The sequence below is a fragment of the Wasmannia auropunctata genome, unplaced genomic scaffold (genome assembly GCF_000956235.1).
Source record: "Wasmannia auropunctata unplaced genomic scaffold, wasmannia.A_1.0 LD335898.1, whole genome shotgun sequence".
NCBI classification, from domain to species: Eukaryota; Metazoa; Arthropoda; class Insecta; order Hymenoptera; family Formicidae; genus Wasmannia; species Wasmannia auropunctata.
In genome coordinates this window covers 377,913-397,739 of record NW_012026992.1, presented here as the reverse complement: position 1 = coordinate 397,739, position 19,827 = coordinate 377,913, and the positions used below count along the sequence as shown (strand labels likewise).

The 19,827-nt window shown below is 38.4% G+C and overlaps 1 protein-coding gene across 2 annotated transcripts; it reads right to left on the bottom strand.

Annotated features, from left to right (window-relative positions):
* Nucleotides 1–5,003: 5,003 nt before the first annotated feature.
* Nucleotides 5,004–17,160, bottom strand: LOC105455565 (sphingosine kinase 2). 2 transcript variants are annotated; one of them, XM_011698973.1, is made up of 7 exons: nt 15,577–17,160; nt 8,845–9,196; nt 7,856–8,236; nt 7,157–7,401; nt 6,977–7,075; nt 6,198–6,337; nt 5,004–6,107 (listed from the first exon to the last, which is right to left on the bottom strand). In XM_011698973.1, the coding sequence occupies exons 1-7, from the start codon at nt 16,130–16,132 to the stop codon at nt 5,916–5,918; spliced, it is 1,965 nt and encodes a 654-aa protein (XP_011697275.1). In that variant the 5' UTR covers nt 16,133–17,160; the 3' UTR covers nt 5,004–5,915. The 2 variants fall into 2 exon arrangements, with proteins under 2 accessions (XP_011697275.1, XP_011697276.1); XM_011698974.1 differs by having other exon boundaries at nt 6,977–7,069.
* Nucleotides 17,161–19,827: the final 2,667 nt, after the last annotated feature.

Below are 19,827 nucleotides of genomic sequence, written 5' to 3'. Positions count from 1 at the left end.
ATCGTGGGACAATATAGTATTTTGACAAATTTTATTGTACACTGCAATAAAATTTTACTGTGCACTACAATAAATTTGTTGTAATGTATACTGAAAAATATTGTAAAATCACATAAAATTAATCGATAATACTATGTTGTCCTACGATTAACATGATTTTCAGGGTAAATTTTAAAATGAAATTCTCTCCGTGCACGTGTCCAGAGCGGCGAACGAATTTTTCGGCAATCGTTCCGAGGTCGTTTTCGGATTTCTATCGCGCGTAGAAATCGGAAAGTACGGAAAGGAGAGCCGCGTTGAGGAGTTGAAACGCCACCGTATGTAATAAGTTCGTGCCGGCTCGCGCGGATTTTTAATCGGCCCGCCTCGTCCCGCAGAGAGCCGGACGGGAAGGTCTTGTCTAGTTAATTATCTCTATCGCGAGACGAAGTTTACGTTTCGGCCGTGCGTGTCGGAATCGGCGGCGCGTCTAATCGGAGCGGAACGTGCGCCACGCGACGAGGGAGATTGTAAGAAGGCGAAAGTTATACTGCCAGTATCGTGTGTACATATTATATGACTCCTACATCCTCATCTCGCCCGCCTTTTCCTCCTCCTCCTCCTCCCCCTTTTTTAACGTATAAATATCCTTACAAGTACACACCCATCAGCGTAGCGCATATAGTTGATATACGTTATTGTATTACACGTTTGTATGGAATGATTACAGAGCGTGCGATAACGAGCTCGGAGGGAAGCTCGGTGTGTTGCTTCCAGAGCGGATCCCACCGTCGCCGCTCTCGGCGGCGTGTTCTTAGTGTTCTTCGTTAATGAGATTTCAATCGCGAGAAACGTGGAAATTACGATTATTGATATCTCGACACTCGCGATGTGTCGTCCTCTGCCCGCGGCGCGTCCCCGACTGCGAGGGGAACCACATACACATACACACACGGTTTCTCGAGTAAGAGAACTTGGACACTGATTAGGCAACTCTCGATTGATCCACCATACCGCTTCGATGATCAAAAAATGATACATCTAAAAAATCAGCAACTTTCAACATCTTTAAGCTCTTTGAATTAAAACAACGTTTTAATTAGCTGAATATACTGCATAATTTTTACTTTCTTTCCATAGATTATATATTTTCAACTATAATATATTCTTTAAAATTATTGAATTAAATTTTTTTTTTGTACAAATTGATTATCAACTGATTTGAATTTTTTGGAAAGCGCCATAAAGCCTGAAAATCCTGTCAGAGAGTATCCAAACTCTTACTTGGGAAACTCCAATGAGAACCATCAAGTGTTCCCGGAGCCCACTTTATTCATACAATCTGGAGATTCGTGTGATAATCCCGATTTGGTCCTCGGAGGTAAAGCCCTCTCGTTGAAAGGAATATCCTCGGAAGCGCTTTAAATTAATGCATTAAATTAAACGAGCTGTTACTTGTAAATTTAGAGTTTTCTACGTTGTTGAATGAAACGAATGAAATCTCCGATCGGTCGGGCTATCCAACGGGATATTCGGTTGTAAGGAAAGTCTTGGCCACGTTTGGAACTTATTTCATATTACGCGTCTGTTTAGACGCGTCGGAAATTATTTCCTCCGTAATGTCGACCAAATCGAGAAAGGGTGAGAGATCAACTCGAGTTGTCGATTGTACGCGATCACGATGAACGGAAACGGTTATTTCACGAACACCAAAACGGTTATTTCACGGTGAACAACGGTACGTACCACGAAAAGGTCGATTAAATTTTTCGATATTTTATATGAGACACGTCAATTCGAGTGCTGGTTGCCCGAATACGTCGCGATTCGTTGCGTATCGCCGCGCCTCATTTGCCAAAAGTATTGTATTTATGGAGTTGGCAGCAGTTTTGTTCACCTGCGTAATACCATCACATACTCGATTCGAGAGGCAAAAGAAAAAAATCACGCCGATCTGACGGCGCGGCGGAAAGATTAATTAGTTCGATGTTAAAATGAGCGCGCAACGCGACGTCACAAAGTTTTTCCGTACCAGTAACGTGTTCGTAATAAATTCTATCCTTTATAGATAAATATATAGTTTCGACAATATCGTAATGTAAGAGTCATTTTGTCGCGGTGGGGAAGGGGGGAGGGGCGTTCATGATTTCGCGATTCGACCATGATTCTCACAACGAAAAGACTCAATCGACAGCGTGCCGACGTTGGTAGTCTCTATCGTTCGAAAGAGAGAGGCGAAAAAAAAGGAGAGAAAGGGAAAGAAAAAAAAAGAGAGGAAGGTAGAACTCGCCGCTTGCAGTCCAAATTCGTAGGAATTATATTTTAAGTAGTAAGCTTTAGATACTTTCTCGACGCGCGCGATTTTGCAGCTAGTAAATAAATTTCGAATAGCAGGCCTCGCCTGGAAGCGAAATGGATCGCCGAGCCGAGATCGATTCTTGTAATCTTCTGTGTTGAGAGAGACTGCGACTGTAAGATGCGCGGAAGAGAGCATGTGTGTGTGTATGTGTGCGTGTGCGTGTGTGTGAGCATGAGCGTGACGGAGCGTGCACAAGCTCCGAATTCGAATGCACTTGATTTGCTCGTATGTGTGTGTATGTGTGTATACATTTGTTTAAGTGCACGATGAACTCTGGAGAGCGTGGACGAGGAGAGTGAGAGAGAGAGAGAGAGAGAGAGCGCCGAATATTTCGAAATTAATAATTTGTCATTGTAGAGGCGAGACAACGCGGAAGACAAAGCGAGATAAATGCGTCTGTCCCGATCCTCCGGTATTCGGAATTGGGAAACTCCGTTTGCAATCTCTCGGTATCTTCCTTTTTCTTCTGTGTTTTTTTTTTTTCTTTCGCACGCGCGCGCATCGCTCGCGATCGGGCGCGACGACGACGGGGGAGTCCGTTTCGGCCGTTTCGCCAAAATTGATGTGTGATAGAACCACTTATCTCCGCAGATCTCCGAATTTACGTTTCTGCGTATATTTCCAATTTTTAATGTTAATTCAGTAGTGGACACTGTATATATACACACACCGTCTGTGCGCTGCGTACGAAATATTGCGATCGTTGCCTTGGCCGATATCTTTACCGTAGCCTCTCCTGCTCCTCGCCAATCGTTTGAGGAATCCTCGGAGAATCCTTGGGGATAAAAGGACAGGAGCCGATCCGGTGTTTCGTTTGATTGACGAGTTCTAGCGCGAATGAAAAAAAAAAATTTGCCATTGTTCTCCGCATTGTACATATATATAGCCATCGCTCAGCTCATTCGGAGATCGGTTTTCTTGAGATAAACTGCCAGAAGATCTGAGGAATTCGTTTTTGTACAGAAGCAAAAGACAATCGTTCGCTGAATTTTTCAGGAGCATAAAACTTCTCGTAGAATCTCTTCTCACGATCACGTGCAGCGTATGTACGTTTTTGTGATTCATGATACTGTTATCAATTAGCTGGGCGAACGTTGCGAGCGAAAGGGAGAAATCGGAGGAAACGAGGAAAGATCTCGGCCAAGGCAGTTTTATGTTTATAGTATATATATATACATATATATATATGTATATATATATATATACGGATATATAAAATGCTCCGGAATTATCGCCGTTTGATCGATCTACGGGATCTTGTACGATTTAAGGAAACGTGACTTCTAACATTTGACGCGCGATTTTTTTCTCGCGGCGACTTTTCGATCGTGCATTTTTTTGCAAGGATCTAATTTCGTTGCGTTACAAGGTAGAAAATAAAAATCTTCAATACGAAATTTATATTGCTTATTTTTATACTTGTCGTGAGAAGATCATGATTTCGCTTCTAAATTTCGCTGATGAGAATCCGTAGGTTGCAAGCGTAACGGCGACGATTTCGGGGACGCACCCGTACATGCATATAAATAGTTTTACTTAAGATTATCTTAACGAGCTACAATTCTGTCCTCTATTTTTTTTTGTCTTTTTCGAGCTGCCTGTCGTCGACAGCTCGCAGTTGCCGCCCGTCGTTGCCGCGGAACTCGCGCGTCAATTTTTATCACACACGGCACGACGAAACGGGGGCGCTCGCCTGTCGGAGAAAAACCGTGCTCTCCGTGTTCATGTTGTTGTTTTACTCAGCTTGTGTAAAGAGACTGATCCATAAACTCCTTCACTTCTTCATTTTCATATACATACTTCATCTCTGTTTCCATCATCCATCGACTCGTGCGACGCGCATTGCGGAGACCCACGTACAAAAGGGAAGTTTTAAAGCGAGAGAGGAATGGGACGAGAGGTCGGTCGATCGTCGGCGATCGACGGCGATCGACGATCACGGACTCGCTGTTGTAAAGAGAGAATAATAAACGATACGTGTAGAACATAAAAACGGCAACGTCTCGCCTTCCGTTATCCAAATATTATATCCTTATGAATATTAATTAAATAGAGGCAAATCGATCGCCGTAGTACGTTGTTACGAGCGTTATGAATTGTTTTTTTTTTCTTCTGAAATGCGACAGTGAAATGAGCGATCGACTCTGTTATTTATAACGTATAAACAATCGGGGAACGCGAAAGCTAATTAGTTCGATGAGTTTCACGACGGAGATTGACTGCGTCCGAGAAAGATATGCGTTTCCATTATAATCGTCACTCTCATTGCGATTTATGATAATTAGAATTAATTATTCATGAATAGAGGTGGTCAAGAATAGCAGATTAGTAGTAACGGAAGCGTCACGGAGGCTCCAGGGTGTGCGTGTTCATATATATATATATATATATGTGGTGCTCTCTTTAATAATGAAACAAACGAAACGAAACTTTCCAAAAATTTTTTAAAGACTCATATCGCAATACTTCTTGCCATGAGAAACTTTGGCGAAACTAATCTATAACTATACATGACATTAAGCCAAGATTATGTGGTATGAAAGACGATAGAAATCCAGGAGAAACTTGATTAAATAAAACAACTTTTTTTCCAATTTCAATTGCATTTATTAAGTATAACAATAATCGCGCACCGAAAAAAAACCAATTTTTTTTTTTTAATTAAGGGAGAAATTCAATTAGGAGAATCGATTAAATCTTAATAATTGCAATTTAGTAATTTAAGTATGATATACGTATCATACGTAATTAATGTCACACTGTGACTTTACAATTCACACAATTCCCGTCTCAGTATGTATATTGTTCTTTATCTTTTTACATGGAAAATGAGAGTAATAAAACAGATGGTGTGTAATCAAACCGACTGTTGCGGCATGTTACTTATCGTTAAAATACATATTTCATTTATCGCACCATATCAAATCATAAACATCATTGCAGCATCATTTTATTGTGCATTAGTGATGTAAGACGCAAACGTATTAAAAATGTGATAATAAAGTTTACAATTTTCTAATGCATTTGATTAGCATCGCAAAATATTTATATATGTAAAAAAGAAACAATTCATTATTTACATGGTAACAAAATATAGCATCTTACGCGTAATATTACAGTTTACAGTAGTGAGCACAAATAATATCATTATATGTTGCATGTATAGATACACTGTACAAACTGATAGAAAAACTTTACAAAATGGCTAAATGTATCTATTTAAGATGCAACAGATTTAACCCGTCCAACTCTAGGTTAATAAATAATTTTATGTATATATTTATCTATCCACACATCCCCATTACGAAGAGGAGAACGAAAACTCTTCCTCCTGAGTGAGCGCATCGCAAGGTAACAGATTGAAATGTTTAAACAGCCTACGTAGATTGTCGATTTAAAAGTTTTACAATCCGAAATACCTTCATATAGATATTAATACATATTAACAGTTTGGTGTTACTATTACAACTAGTTTACTCTCTAAGCTAGCCTAGAACGAATCCCCTGGTCGGATTATATCCGAACATTATTTGATTGTTGATATCACCAATTAAATGTATAAGAATCGTCGTTTATGTCAGGGTATCATCACCGATGCCAGGGAAGGGAATATCTCAGCCTGCAGCGGACCGTAATCGACTTCTTCGCCGTCCACGGTTATATGTCCGCTCGTTCCCTCCATTTCAGGTTCTATCCGAAATGCCTTCACAGGTATCATATCAACGCCCGGGCAAGTCACATGAGTCCCGCTACTTAGACCTAATAAAAACTAATAAGCGAACACGAGAGATGAGTATTGCTACGCTACCGTACCGTCTTCTTTCGGCTTCTTTATCCTGTGCTTTACAATATAACTTACTTGTACTAAGTTGGCCCGTGTAATACCGGCTTTAACTATTAAAAGCCAAATAATTCCATCGGCTAATGTAGCACGTGGCGCAAAAAAATAGTCTTGTCCTAAATGCGTTTGATAAGCTGCATGCACCATTATAAATTCTCCTGCAACACAAAGTATTCTATATACATATATACACATCGTAAAAATCGTCTTTAGTTCTTATGCATTGGAAAGAATGGATGGAAAAATTCCGTGAATTTACTTTCATGTATATGTGTATTAATACTTTAATACGAATATATATACATTTCATGTATATGTATATTGTGCGTGTGTATATATATATATATATATATATGTATGTATGTATGTGTGTACACACACACACACACAAGCATCGCAACTGAAAAGTACTATATTACATTATAAATCTTTTTTTCAATTATGCTCCATTGCATTCGGCATTTTATTAAGTGGTACGTGACGTTACTTCGAATTCAACTGGAGTTAAAGGGTTAACAAGTGATTACGCGACAACCTTTGGCATTATATTACATACACTTATGTACAACAAATACGTGTCTTTGAACTCGTCTCTCGAGTCTCAAACTGTAAACGTTAAAGTTAAAATATTTATTTTATATTCGTTTTGTATAATTTCTAAATACTTCGACAAAAAATTTGGTCAAACGTATATGTTTAAAAGAAAAGCGGATCGGAAGGAAAAGAAATTTGTTTAAAATTTCTAAAATTCGAATCATCGGTGCAAGAACTTTCCATCATTCAATCAATTACCTTACCTTGAACCGTTGTCCAGCAATTTGAGAGTTGCGTTGTTAGTGCCGGAAGTGTGGACGACGGCCCATACATAACTTGATTGTTACAGATGCTTTCTGCACCTTAACGACAGATTTATCAGTATACATGTCGTAAATTCAATAGAGGTACGACTATATAGACGTTCGATTTTAATAACTTACCAATCTCTGTGCTATCGTCGTCTTCCATACTGTGATAACTCGAGGCGGAACCTGTGCTGAAATAAGTTGACTTCGCCGATGTTGCGGAGTAGAAGCTGTCAAGTCTGTGCCTCCTCTCGTTTTCCGTCTCGAGAGCCAGATTCTCAGTTATCACGTCATTATCGTCGCAACCATTCAAATCGTTGGATGATTCACCGAAAGTGTTGTAGAAGCCTTTCGAGTCTGAATCAAGCTCGCCACTACACCTATACGTATATATATAATTATTTTTTCGCATAAATATAAACTTGGTAAAAATAGCAAAAAAAAAGCGATATGAATAATGTATTATCATTTTTTTTATTAACGTTTAATTTATGTAAAGTTATCAAAAATATGGGGATCAGAGCCAAACAAGTTATTGAATTCGGTGAATATGCAGTGTGCATATTTACTGTTTTTCGAACTGATTTTCAATTTATATCTTCGAATATGTAAAATAGCTTTGAAAGAATCGATGATAGAATTTTTGTATGTATAATTTGAAATCATTTTTGATATCTTTGACGCGTGGCGCGTGGCACGTCGGCAAACGGTCACACTGACTGACCGGGCCTTAATACAAGCGATTATCTGTCATTACATTCCATTAAAAAAAACCTTGTTATCGTTACATTCCATAGAAAAAAAAACATTGTTATCGTTACGCGGGATTTTTACCTGTCCAATTCGTCGCCGTAGCTCCTCGAATGCGACAGTATGTTCTCCGTTCTACTCGTGACGTAATCCTTGTGATATATATTGCCGTTTTCCATACTCTCCGCCGGCGGGACCTTGTTGCAAGGTAAATACGACACTTTACCCTTGTACGTTCTCAATCCTATTAGGCGCGCCACGCTCCACACGGTGAATCTTTGGCCCCCGATGGGACGCAGCCGTTCGCTTTCGATGTCAATGTCAGAGAGCAGGCCCCAGCCCACCGATAGAAATGAGAAAAGGATCTTACTCCTGGTCTCTACGCGCACGATGTCCATCGACGTCTTTTTGCACTTGACCGCCGATAGCGCGCTGATAAGTAGGGGATTGCGATCGTACGGTTCTCTGAAACATCACCCTATTCTTATAGGCTAACACGCCTTAAAATTTTGCCGTGATATCAACAGATTAAATAAATGGGACATTTTTCATTTACAAGACGGATAAGCCGCTTAAATATTGATATATACGTATTTATCCCTATAGCTTTTACGACGTTTTCAGCACGTGCTGCATCTCGTTTCGCGTCGACACGCAAGCACTTAAGTCAGTATAATAAATTATAAATTCGTTAATTATATATTCCCGCTATTTAGTTTTCAATATTTCAATATTCTCAATTCAATATCAATAAATTAAATAAATGAGGGACATTTTTCAATTATAAGACTTATATAATCCGATTAAATATTGATATATGTTCGCGAGTCGAAATGCTAATCGCTCCGTCTTACTCACCCAACGCGATTCTTCCGAAAATTTTACCGGTATCGCATAATTATGTTTACGGATCGTTTCACGGAACGAGACCGATAATGGAACGTCTAAAATATCGTACCACACGTCATAATCTGAGAGAATGATTTCGCCGAAAATTTCCACGTGATTACATGCAATCCCGAAAGACGAAAGACGACGATAATCAGGCTGCGTGAGATTAAGAGGGAGCCTACTTCTTGGCATGGGCGATGGACTTTGCCAAGCCGTTGCCGGAGCCGCACGGTATCACCCCGAGCGGCAATTCCTGCAGAGCCTTCTCCCAATCGGGCCTCTGGAAAATTCCGTTCAACACCTCGAAGACAATCCCGTCGCCGCCGACCATCAGCAGCCCGCTCCACTGATAGATATCCCTCGTGCGCACGAACTCGCGGGCGTAATTGGGGCACTTGGTAATGTGAATCTCGTAGGATCTCTCCGCTTCCGACAAGATCGGGTGGATCCTTTTCTGGAAGGTTTCCCTGCCCCTGCCGGGTCCCGATTTCGGATTACACAGCACCAGGAGCTTCCGACTTTCGCCCGGGCATGCTGAAATATTAACGAGAGAGAGAGAATACAAGAGTCAGACGCAATGAAAAAGAACAAGGGAGAGGGAATTGAACATAAAATTGAACATGCGGGAGAGACATCCGTCTTGCAATTTGTCACGCTACAACTTTTCAAAATAATTCCAAGTCTTTCTTCGGAACAACCTTTGAAAAATAATAAAATTTCTAGTCTCTATTACAGATTCCTTATCCGCTGGCTCCTTATCGTATTTGTTTCCGGTGAAAATGTATAAATTCACAAACGCACCAAGTATTCAGTATTCAGGATGCATCACGCTGCTCTTTGTTACTCTTCGAGAAACTTCTACCTTTCTCATAAAAAAAAAAAAACGAAGATCCACGATATTCATCTCGAGCCTTCAAGAAGTTTTCACTGTTTTCAGCACGAAGTGCTGCATCTCGTTCCGTGTGTCAATTACTTAAGTCAGTAAAATAAATTATAAGTCCCGCAATTTTATTTCTAACATTTCGATATATTCACAATTGCAATACGAGAGAGAAAACACGCGGAATAAGATTGATGTTCGCAACACTTTTTTTATCACGTCGAGACTGATATATTTGCTTTGCTGGACGTATTTGACAAGTGACTTGACGTCGAATAAATAACAATTTAATCATAGGTTACACAATAGGTATAGCAGTTCCATGTACGCCTGCGACGCACAAATATAAATATTTATCTCTCATCTACGATGAGACGCGCGAAAAAATATCGCGTGCATAAAAAGAACAATATAACAAAAGAGGACATCATTCAGTTTTTTTTTTTCATAGCAACCGTGTTAAGCATGTTAACACCATGTAAAATTTATCATGCATAATTCAGCCCGCATATATTTAATAATATACGTATGTATATATGTATGTATATAAATAATCTCTCGTATAAACTACGTGACTTTCGCAAACTAATTGTAAAAAAATTTAACAAACGCGCATCCTGCAATCTTGAAGAGCGTTAATTCATTGTTCGAATTCCAATAATAATCCGATAGGCAGAAAGCATATAAATTTTGCAAGATAAGAGAAAGCCGTATAAATATACTATACAGTTACTGAAACAACAGAATGATTCCTTTTTCTTTCCGTATTTATCGCATAAATGCGTTTTCATCTTTAACAAAGATTATAAAGAAAATATCCTCCTTTTATCCAACCATGTTGTTTCATAATTATGACTTGCAATCGTCAGAGGTTAAATTGATCATGTGCGATCCGACAAGTTCAGTCGCTTACATCCCCAACTTCATATTATTGATATTTAAAATCGAAGATCGCGCATAATATATATGTATAAATATAGATGTATAAACATAGATCAGAAAAAGTTTTTAGAAAGAACTGACTCTGCTTTAAATATTTATCATTTATTTACTTGCGATAAAAGATTAATGCAATCTAATGTTAAGTAGCCTGAAACATTCAATACCATAGTTCAACGTCGGCAATAACAAAAGATAATTGATATACAGCCGATATTTTTCTTTTCAATGCTATCGAAAACAAGAAAAACAAAAAATCGCACAAGATTGGCGCTTATGAAAGCACTATGACGACAGAAATAATTAAAGAAAACGTCAAAGAATATGTTTACATGCATTTCGCTTGAAAATGACTGTGTTTAAATACGTGTCTTCTATTAATAGACTCGCATAATTCTCCTTTGGGTAATTTTACAAATATTAAAGATTGATAATTACAATAGCTCATTCGCGATTTGTCGATAAGATTAAACCGCATTCCATATCAAATTGAACGGGATGATTTCGTGTAGCTGATCGTTATCCGACTTTAAAAGAATTTTTTGAAGAAACAGATGAGCAAGTTATATTCGCGCGACAGAAAATCTTGCAGTTAACGTACCGTATCTTGCTTCGCGAGCGCATAAATTGTCACGCTATATAAGCGCATAAATTACAACTGCAATGAGAAAAAAAAAGGATACGCGATCGTTGATTTAGATCGAACCTTTCTACTTTTGTTCCTATTATTTCTATTTTTAATTCGATTTTCTATCTTCAAATCGAGGATTAAGGCGTCGCGAATAAAATTCAAGGAGATAAAAAGTCCGCGGGGAACTTATCGCTTTCTGGGAAGAAACGTAATATACACACGGAGAGAATTTCCTTTTAAAATTTACCCTGAAAATCATGTTAGTTGTGAGACAATATAGTATTTAGATAAATTTTACTGTGCACTACAACAAATTTTACTGCGAAATCTTATTGTAGTGCACAGTAAAATTTGCCTAAATACTATATTGTCCCATAATTAACATGATTTGCAGGGTAAATTAAAAAAAAAATTCTCTCCGTGCAGGAGCACACAAACTCTCGGCTTTCCGGTAAAAACCCTGCCGACGGTCGTTCCGATACATGTGATTATTGTTTTTCAATTTTCCTGTATCAGCGTTCGCAATAAATAATGCGTTACGTAATCGCGGACATAACGCAAGTCGCGTCACAGCGGTTCGTTATGAACACGCGACATTTCCGCGTTCGGAGATAACTAGCGCGTATATCAAACGAAATAGAACGAATATAGATCGATACCTATACTTTCGATAGCGCCGACGTCATTGCGTAATTAAAAATATGACTATCAATTACGCGTAGCGCTGTATAATATAAAAAAAAATTGGGAGCTAAAAAATTCTGTCAGCTTGTAACAGAGTTTCGTGGCCTTCAGGAGTTTATCTAAGACAAGATAAAGCGCGGATTATCGTTGAGGAATAAGACACGACACATCTTGCGTGTCGCGTATTTTCCATATGAAGATTTATCTACCAAATGATACACGAGCGCAAATTTTTCGCAAGGGACAATCCATCGTCTGCGCGTCGTCTGAAAACTCGTACGAGAAATTCGTACGGGATTACGTTGTACGATTTATCTTAAGAAAAAAATATCGTTTCCATAATATTTTGACGATTACGTGCATTATATGCATTCAACTGTGTCAAGTGACAATCGACGTTTCCGAGATAAATCCACTTGATGGATGATATTTCTGCATAACGCATTCTTCATATAGACAAGATCGTTAGATCGATAAACGCTGATACTGTACTCGATGCTCCGAGCTAACAGGCAAAAACACCCGGACTTTGTGCCATTACCGATAAAGGGCAAACGTTATTGCCGCAATGGATGTTGTTTCGCGAACCCAAGTTCGGAGTAAAACGGCGCACCGGACTTTCCTCTTTGTACTTGAAAGTGATCGAGACGCTTGTGACTCTTGTGTACGACTGCAGCTGGCGCTAAATCGCGCGCGTGCATGCATGCGTCATGAAAAGATATCAATCAGATACGGATGTTGTAATCCTGCAAGCGTATGCCAACAGGAAGATCGGAAAATTATAAATCCGGAAGCGTTTCGCAATAATCGAGACACCTCTTTTCAACAATGCGCGCATCGCCGCGCGATATTATGGCAACAAGCGCGCGTTCGCGGTCGGGCAAAAGTCAAAGTCATAAAACCATAACGTCCCTACGTCCCACGTGTACCGTATGTATATAAAACGGCGTGATAAAAACACATGCGGACGCAAGGCGGACGTATATTTATCCGACTTTCAATTACGATTTTCGGATTAAACCGACGTCCTTGAATTATCTTGACGATGTCGAATGACGAAGCCGTCAAATGTTGAGTATTACGTATTTATAAGGAAAATAATTATCATTACGATGTGTTTTCAATAATGCTGTACAAGCATTTTATTTACCTGTAGTGCTTTTTTACGCTCAAGATGCAAACACGCAACGCAAGAAACGCAAAAACCGCGGTAATAACATACTAGCGAATGTCCGTGCGTAACTAGTTGAAATTAGAGCAGATAGAACTCGAAGATAAAACGTCGAAACTACTGATATTATCTATTAGCTAAAACTATTGTAGGTAAGTCTAGTTAAGAGTCATTTCTAAATGGAACGATTGACGAAGCTTTGTTAATCCTTAACTGATTCAATTCCCTAGAAAATTTCCAATGTTAATTAATCCTATGTAATGTTGCCTTGTCGTAAATTCTTTAAAATCAGAATGTATTTTTACTGAACTGGACTCTTAAAGAAGATCGATTCTGAATAAAGCTAAAACATATGCTAAAATCAGTGTCGTATAACATATCAATCTTGCAGCTCATAAATTTTCAAGCAGTTTTTGTAAATGTTTCTTAAAACTTTTTACAATTATTAAAAAAAGTCATTTACAATAGTTAAAAAATCACGGTATTGGCTTGTCTTATGTTCGCACAACAAACCGTGCCATTTCGTTTCCGATAAGTCAATATTTTTTTTTACGTTTCGGAGGAAAGTCTCTTAAATGTCGCTTTGCGAGAAACAAAACATCTATCACGTTTTGCAAGATTTCAATATTGCCAAGAAGCCTTCCAAATGCCACATTGTCAAAATTCTCATCAAAATTTTTACTTCCAACTATTTAATTCCGTCATCTCCACAAAATCTTTAAGATAGTTGTGAAATATTATTTATATTAAACTGAACATATAGCACATCAGGAAAATGTCAAGCACGTGTTTCTTATATACATACATATCTTCATCGCTAAAACTTAAATCGCGAGATCACGTGGACACGCGTAATGACTGGAATTAGAGATTACATAAGTTAGCTATAGAAACGCACGGTCTGCAGGAACTAATCGCTAGGATACATGTACACCGTTCCTAAGTGCGCGTTATAACCCAGATATAATTGGCATTTGCACATGGAAACATTGCACGGAGAGAGCACAAGGGATTATTACGTATTCGATAATAGACGCATTACTGCCAGTTAGTCCGTGATGCAAGAAGAGAATTAAATGTCTAAAGAAAAGAAGCTTTAGACCAGCAAGTTTTTTTCAAGCTTGTGCGCGTGAATTTCTATGAAAAATAAGATCCCTAGATATGGCAGTATTATCAGTAATCGTTTTGTCTTGGTCTCAATACGAGAGCTATAAATTATTTCGTTTTCGACATTCCGATATCGTTGTCGGGGTTTTCGAGCATTTAAGCCGAGGTTTAAGCTACCTGTGAAGTATCGAAATCAACTTTACTTCATACAAAATACTTTTTTTCTGAGTGAGTCATAAAAGGGAGAGAAAAAGAGATTTCGAAAGAAAAGAATTTATGGATTTGTAACAACTGTGCAAACTTGAAAAAAGAAATTTCTAATTTTTTTGCTTTCTTGACATTCAGTTAAAAGAATTTTATTTTATATTATTATTTACTTTGTTACAAAACTATCTTTCGAATCTTTTGTAGTCGAACCACCTCGCTTGTACCATCAATAACGAAACATGCTGTATATCACAGTCGTGCCTAGATCAGAAAAGCGTATATATAGCATACTTGAATGAGAAATAATCTTGTCTCTCTAACATTTATATAAGAGCAAGATAACGTGATACGAGAATGCAGTAGGTGCACACACTGTTGTTTTATAGTATGACTAACACAGGAAACGAATAATCATAGTCACAATTCAGCTGCGAAACTCTATCGAAGTTATTAAAATTTTGTAATATAGATAACATAAATTTCCTAATACAGACTCGATTATTTTACGTTCGAGTAGTATAATCTTTAAGTATCATGTTTGAACAATATATATTGCACATACACACAAAATTTCATAAGTTTATATATATACATATACATATATATATATGTATAAGTCATTGCATACTTATCATTCCACTTATACCTATTAAGTTATCAAACGTTTTAACTTCGCGAAAAATTCCATAGGCTGACGTATATACATATATATAGGTATAAGTCATTCCATGGAATTTTTCGTAAAGTTAAAACGTTTGATAACTTATATAAATGGAACGATAAGTATATAACGACATATATATACATAATTAACGAAATAATGTTCTACAATCGGTTAATCGCTACTTATACGTATTTCGTTCTCGTAGATTTAGTCTATACTCACAATCAGTGATGTAACAAACTATAATTGTAAGATCTGTTTTAAATCTATTTACGCCTCTCTCTGACATGTGTCAGCCCGACGCATCGCCGGATGCTATTATTGTTATTACATCAAGTCCACATTAAGTCTGCATCATTATAAACATCAAGTCTATAAAAGTCAATTTGCCTAAAAAAGGAATCGATAATAGAAATTGACTTGAAACGGCCATCGTCATCGAAACGATGGTACCATCTTATCGTTCGTACCGACGATTTTACTCAACGTATAGAGGATGCAGGATCGATATATTAAAATGCATTGTTAATCAACGCTTTATTTTTGCCCCGTGCCGATCGATGGATCAGAGAGTCAATCTCCGGTGTAAGAAGCTCTGCGATTATCGAGATTATCCTCATGCACTCCTTACCTCCGACTAGCGTCTCCAAGTTCCCGTGGCTCGGGCTCATCAGATTCCTCGGCACCGGCACGTTGGCGACCAGGCACTTGATCGCCAGCCGCCACCTACTCGCCTCCCGTAAATTGTCCTCGTACTTGTCGAAACTGCGGAAGCGCAGGGTGATGGTCGTGCGTTCGCGCCTCAGCGTGACCTTCATGCGCGTCTTCTTCAGCGTGTACGCGTATATGTACAGGTACGCCGACGTGTCGAGGTCGTCGCACTGCTGGTAGAGCTCGGCCGACTCCACCAGCTTCATCTGCGACTTGGACGCGCCCGGTCGGCAGGCGCAGCTGCCCGCGTTCCTGCGCTTGGACCGCATGCATCGGCAGCCGATTATGTCGCCCAGGGCGATCGTCTCGATCTTCGCGGCGCCGTTGTGCTCCTTCTGCAGGCTCAGGCCCTTCTCCGTCAGCTTCACCTTGTAGTACGTGTTCCGCTTCGACGTCACGTAGAAGATCTCCTCGAGGACGGCATTCCCCTGAACGCTGTCCTCCATGGTGCGCCGTTGATGCTTGCGCTCCACCATTTGATCACCAGAAACAGGTCGGAGACTGAACTTAGAAAACAAAAAGAAAACAAAAAAAAACACGACCGGGATCCGATTTATTTGGGCGCCAATTTCTCCTCCTTATCTCTCGCTTTTTATCGGCCAAGCTCTCTAATCGTTCTCGTGCTCCCAATCGGCCGTGCCCTCGCCTCGCCGCTCTTCCTCTCGCTGATCTCTTATTCGCGCGCGCACGACGCAATCAGGCGACGATCGCATGGGTATCCCAAAGGGGATGAACGACACGATTGCCGTAAACAAACGATAGCCGGGCCAGGATTTATCTGCACGCCGGATTCCCGCGTCGCCGTCGTGTTAGACGCGTCGCACCGTGTGCGCTCACGTTGTTCGGCCTTCGGTAACGTGACAGCGTAACGATAACGAGAGATCGGTCGGCCGGCGTTCTATATCGTCGTCGCCGTAGTGACGGTTAGCACGTGCGAACGGACGGACGGATGCGAGACATGCGAGTAGTTTCCGACGACTGTCATCGAGACGCCGAGTCGAGAGAGAGAGAGAGAGAGGCCGGAAGGAGGCTCGAGGAAGCGGACTCCAAGATCGACAGCTCCGAATACTTCTTTTCTTTCGCAGCCGCCCGTGCTCCACCTCGTTCGTGGTGAGATGACGAATCCCCGAGGGTATCCCGAGAAGTCACAGACGTCATCGACGGATCTCGAGACAAGGAGCACCACACGCACACCGCGGGGTCTGGTCCGACAAGCCGCGGGCTCGAGGAAAGGTCCGCTCTGCCGACGGACACGCGCTTCAAATCAAAGCCACTGCCCGGACTCACTCAGTACGCGCCGCCAGGCAACTCGCGCGAGCTGCAGAAGTGAACTCCCCGAGTGACGTCCGTCGCCCGATTCGTGATTCAAACGCACTGGTTCAATCGCGAAGCGGCGAAGCCGAGAGACTGCTCCATACCGACGCCGTTCAAGCCCGTATTTATCGGGGCTGCTAACCCTGCCGCCTGCGGGAGAACTCAACGGACTCAACCAACAACAGCAAATAATAGCAGCAGCAGCGTCGCGCCCGCCCCACCACCGCTATCCTCTCCATACGGTGCATACAGCCCGTCTTACCTCCCCCCCCCTCCCGAACGAGCGGAGTTCCAGCTGCGCGGTGAACCTTAAGGCTGCGCCACACCATCGAATGAGAGTTGCGCCGCGTCATTTCACAATCAGTATAAAATGATAAATATTAAGTTGTTCATATAAATATTAATAAAACTGACGATTTTTTTAAATATAAAAACATCATATATATATATATATATACTGTATCGATTTGGTATTTTTTTATTCTTCCTGGAGTGCGAGATAATTTTTCCTAAATTTCTGAAGGTTTCTTTTCAAAGAAGTTTCTAAATAAATGTTTTATGTTATTTAAAAAAAAAACAATTTCATTAATATGTGAACAACTTAAAATTAGTATAAGATCTTTAGATCTGTTTGTTATAGCTGCACTAATATCACTCTTTATATTAATTATAATATAATATGTACAATTATTATTATTGAAAATTTGGCGAAAGCGAGAAGAAAAATTCTAATGTAGTCTAGTGCAACAAAAAACAAATCTATAGTTGATGATTAGTTTTTTATAACAGTAAAATAATTTAAAATAAAAAAGTAATTAGCTTATAAAGTAGTTAACTTATTAAAAATATAATTAAAGTAATTAGCTTATAAAAAACTAACAAATCGAGTTTTACAAGCGCAGTTGTGCACGCAATGTAATAATAATATTATTATCGCATAATAATAATATTTCCTATAATAGCAATAATATTCCTTTCAATATACCTTGCTATTAAATTTCTTACTTATATACTTCCAATATTCTGTAATACTAATTCTTTTAGAATAAATATCTTTTTAAAATATGTAACTAAATATATAACTAAATTTTTCATGTCTTCTTTTAAACATGTTAAGATTGCGTTCGACGAGCACACAATCTATACATATTATGTCATTTATTTTATCTTTATTGTTTATTGGACGTAGAATAAAGATATAATGACGGAATAGCACGCTTTCCGAATACAACTTGAATATACATGCATTATATTTAATTCAGAAATATTTTAAAATAAAATTAAGAAAGAACAAAGAAAATTGCTTTTTAAGTAATAATATCTAGCTAAATTATTTTATATTATTTATAAAACTATAACCAAAATTAACAATAGAAAAAATGATGTATTGGAAGTAGAGCTTGTGATTCTAAAATATTAGTGTTTTTTTCTTCACGCTGTATATCCTTCTTAATTAGTTATAATTATATTTCATTAAGCGTGCAGTAAAATAAGACATAATAGATTTATATATACGAAGATAAAAGATATAAAACTGTATGACCTCACTATTTCAAAATTGGAGTCCGTCTGATTAAAGAAGAAAAAAAACTTTAAGTATACATCTGCTTTAGATTAGCAAAGAAAACAAGTGATAGAACATTAATTTCGCAAACATTAATGACGATGTCAAAGTTGACTTAAAGTTTTCGTACTTTATATATTTGTCTGCGTTTCCTCCTTTTATTTCTCAATTGATTATTTGTCCCGATTTAGAACACAGAGTACCATTCTTTATTTATTGAATCTCTTAATTTTTTCTCTCCTTCTTCGAATTGTCTTAAAAACTATCGTATTTAATAGAGGCAACTCATTGGTAACACTGTGCTAATGTTATATTTTGACAGTGTGAAGCAGCTGTAAAGCTTTTCGCCGCGTAAGGAGGAATAAGCAAAGTGCACGATAAAGTGACGGACAATAACATATCAAGGACCGTTATCGTAAATATTGCTGTAAATAATGAAATATTATTTTTGTAAATTATAATAATAAAATGCAAAGAAATTCAGTATTTATAGAAACTGAAAACAAAACGAAAAATTTTCGAAGAACATAGGGTTCAATTTTTTATGTTCTGACTTTATTGCATCATCTTTTATTATTTCATAATTATTATTTTCGTTTAAACAACATTTCATTTAAACTTATTTTTTTAGTTAAAAAAATATATAGTTTTGATGTAAATCTTGTTTGTGGTATTCGTTCTAAGCAAAATACGCTTGGACATTGATAGAAAATTTCTGATAGAAAATTTAATCAGAATTTTGTATCACAATTATATCTGTGTCCTCGTTAGTGTTTTGCTTATAAAACTTCCTGTTCATAAAATGAGAGCGTCAAAAACCAAAAAAGTCGTATGTTATAACAAAAAGTTATTCCTCTTCATCTTTTTTTTTTACTTCTTTTAAAAAGGAAAAATAGGCGGACAATACGTATATGGATGGCCATTTAAAGATATTTAAAAAGGCATATCGGATAATTGCTATACGTAACCGCAAGTCTTGCCCGGTATTTGCTGTCCATTTGCCATTCTATTGTGCCGTACATATCCTCGCTCGATTTTTTCGCATCCGTTTGCTATTAAATTATGTCAGAAAATGCGCGGCTTTTGACGCAAGATTCGATCTCATTTTATGAGTAAGTTTTGTTACATTTTTATTGCCATTTTGTAAACATCGATTTAATTTTCAGATATTATATCATATCGCCGCTTTTTTGCCAAGGAAATTTATTGCGTGGCAAATATGTTTTTCTCAAATTTGGCTAATTGGATTATTAATAAAATTATTTATAAAAAATAAATATTGAAAAAATATTG

Coding starts and splice junctions, on each gene's coding strand:
- LOC105455565 (XM_011698973.1), bottom strand. CDS start 16,132: ATGGTGGAGCGCAAGCATCAACGGCGCACCATGGAGGACAGCGTTCAG. Junction 7,402..7,855: donor TACGGCGACGAATTGGACAG/GTAAAAATCCCG, acceptor ATATACGTATAG/GTGTAGTGGCGAGCTTGATT. Junction 6,338..6,976: donor TTGCTGGACAACGGTTCAAG/GTAAGGTAATTG, acceptor TTTGTGTTGCAG/GAGAATTTATAATGGTGCAT.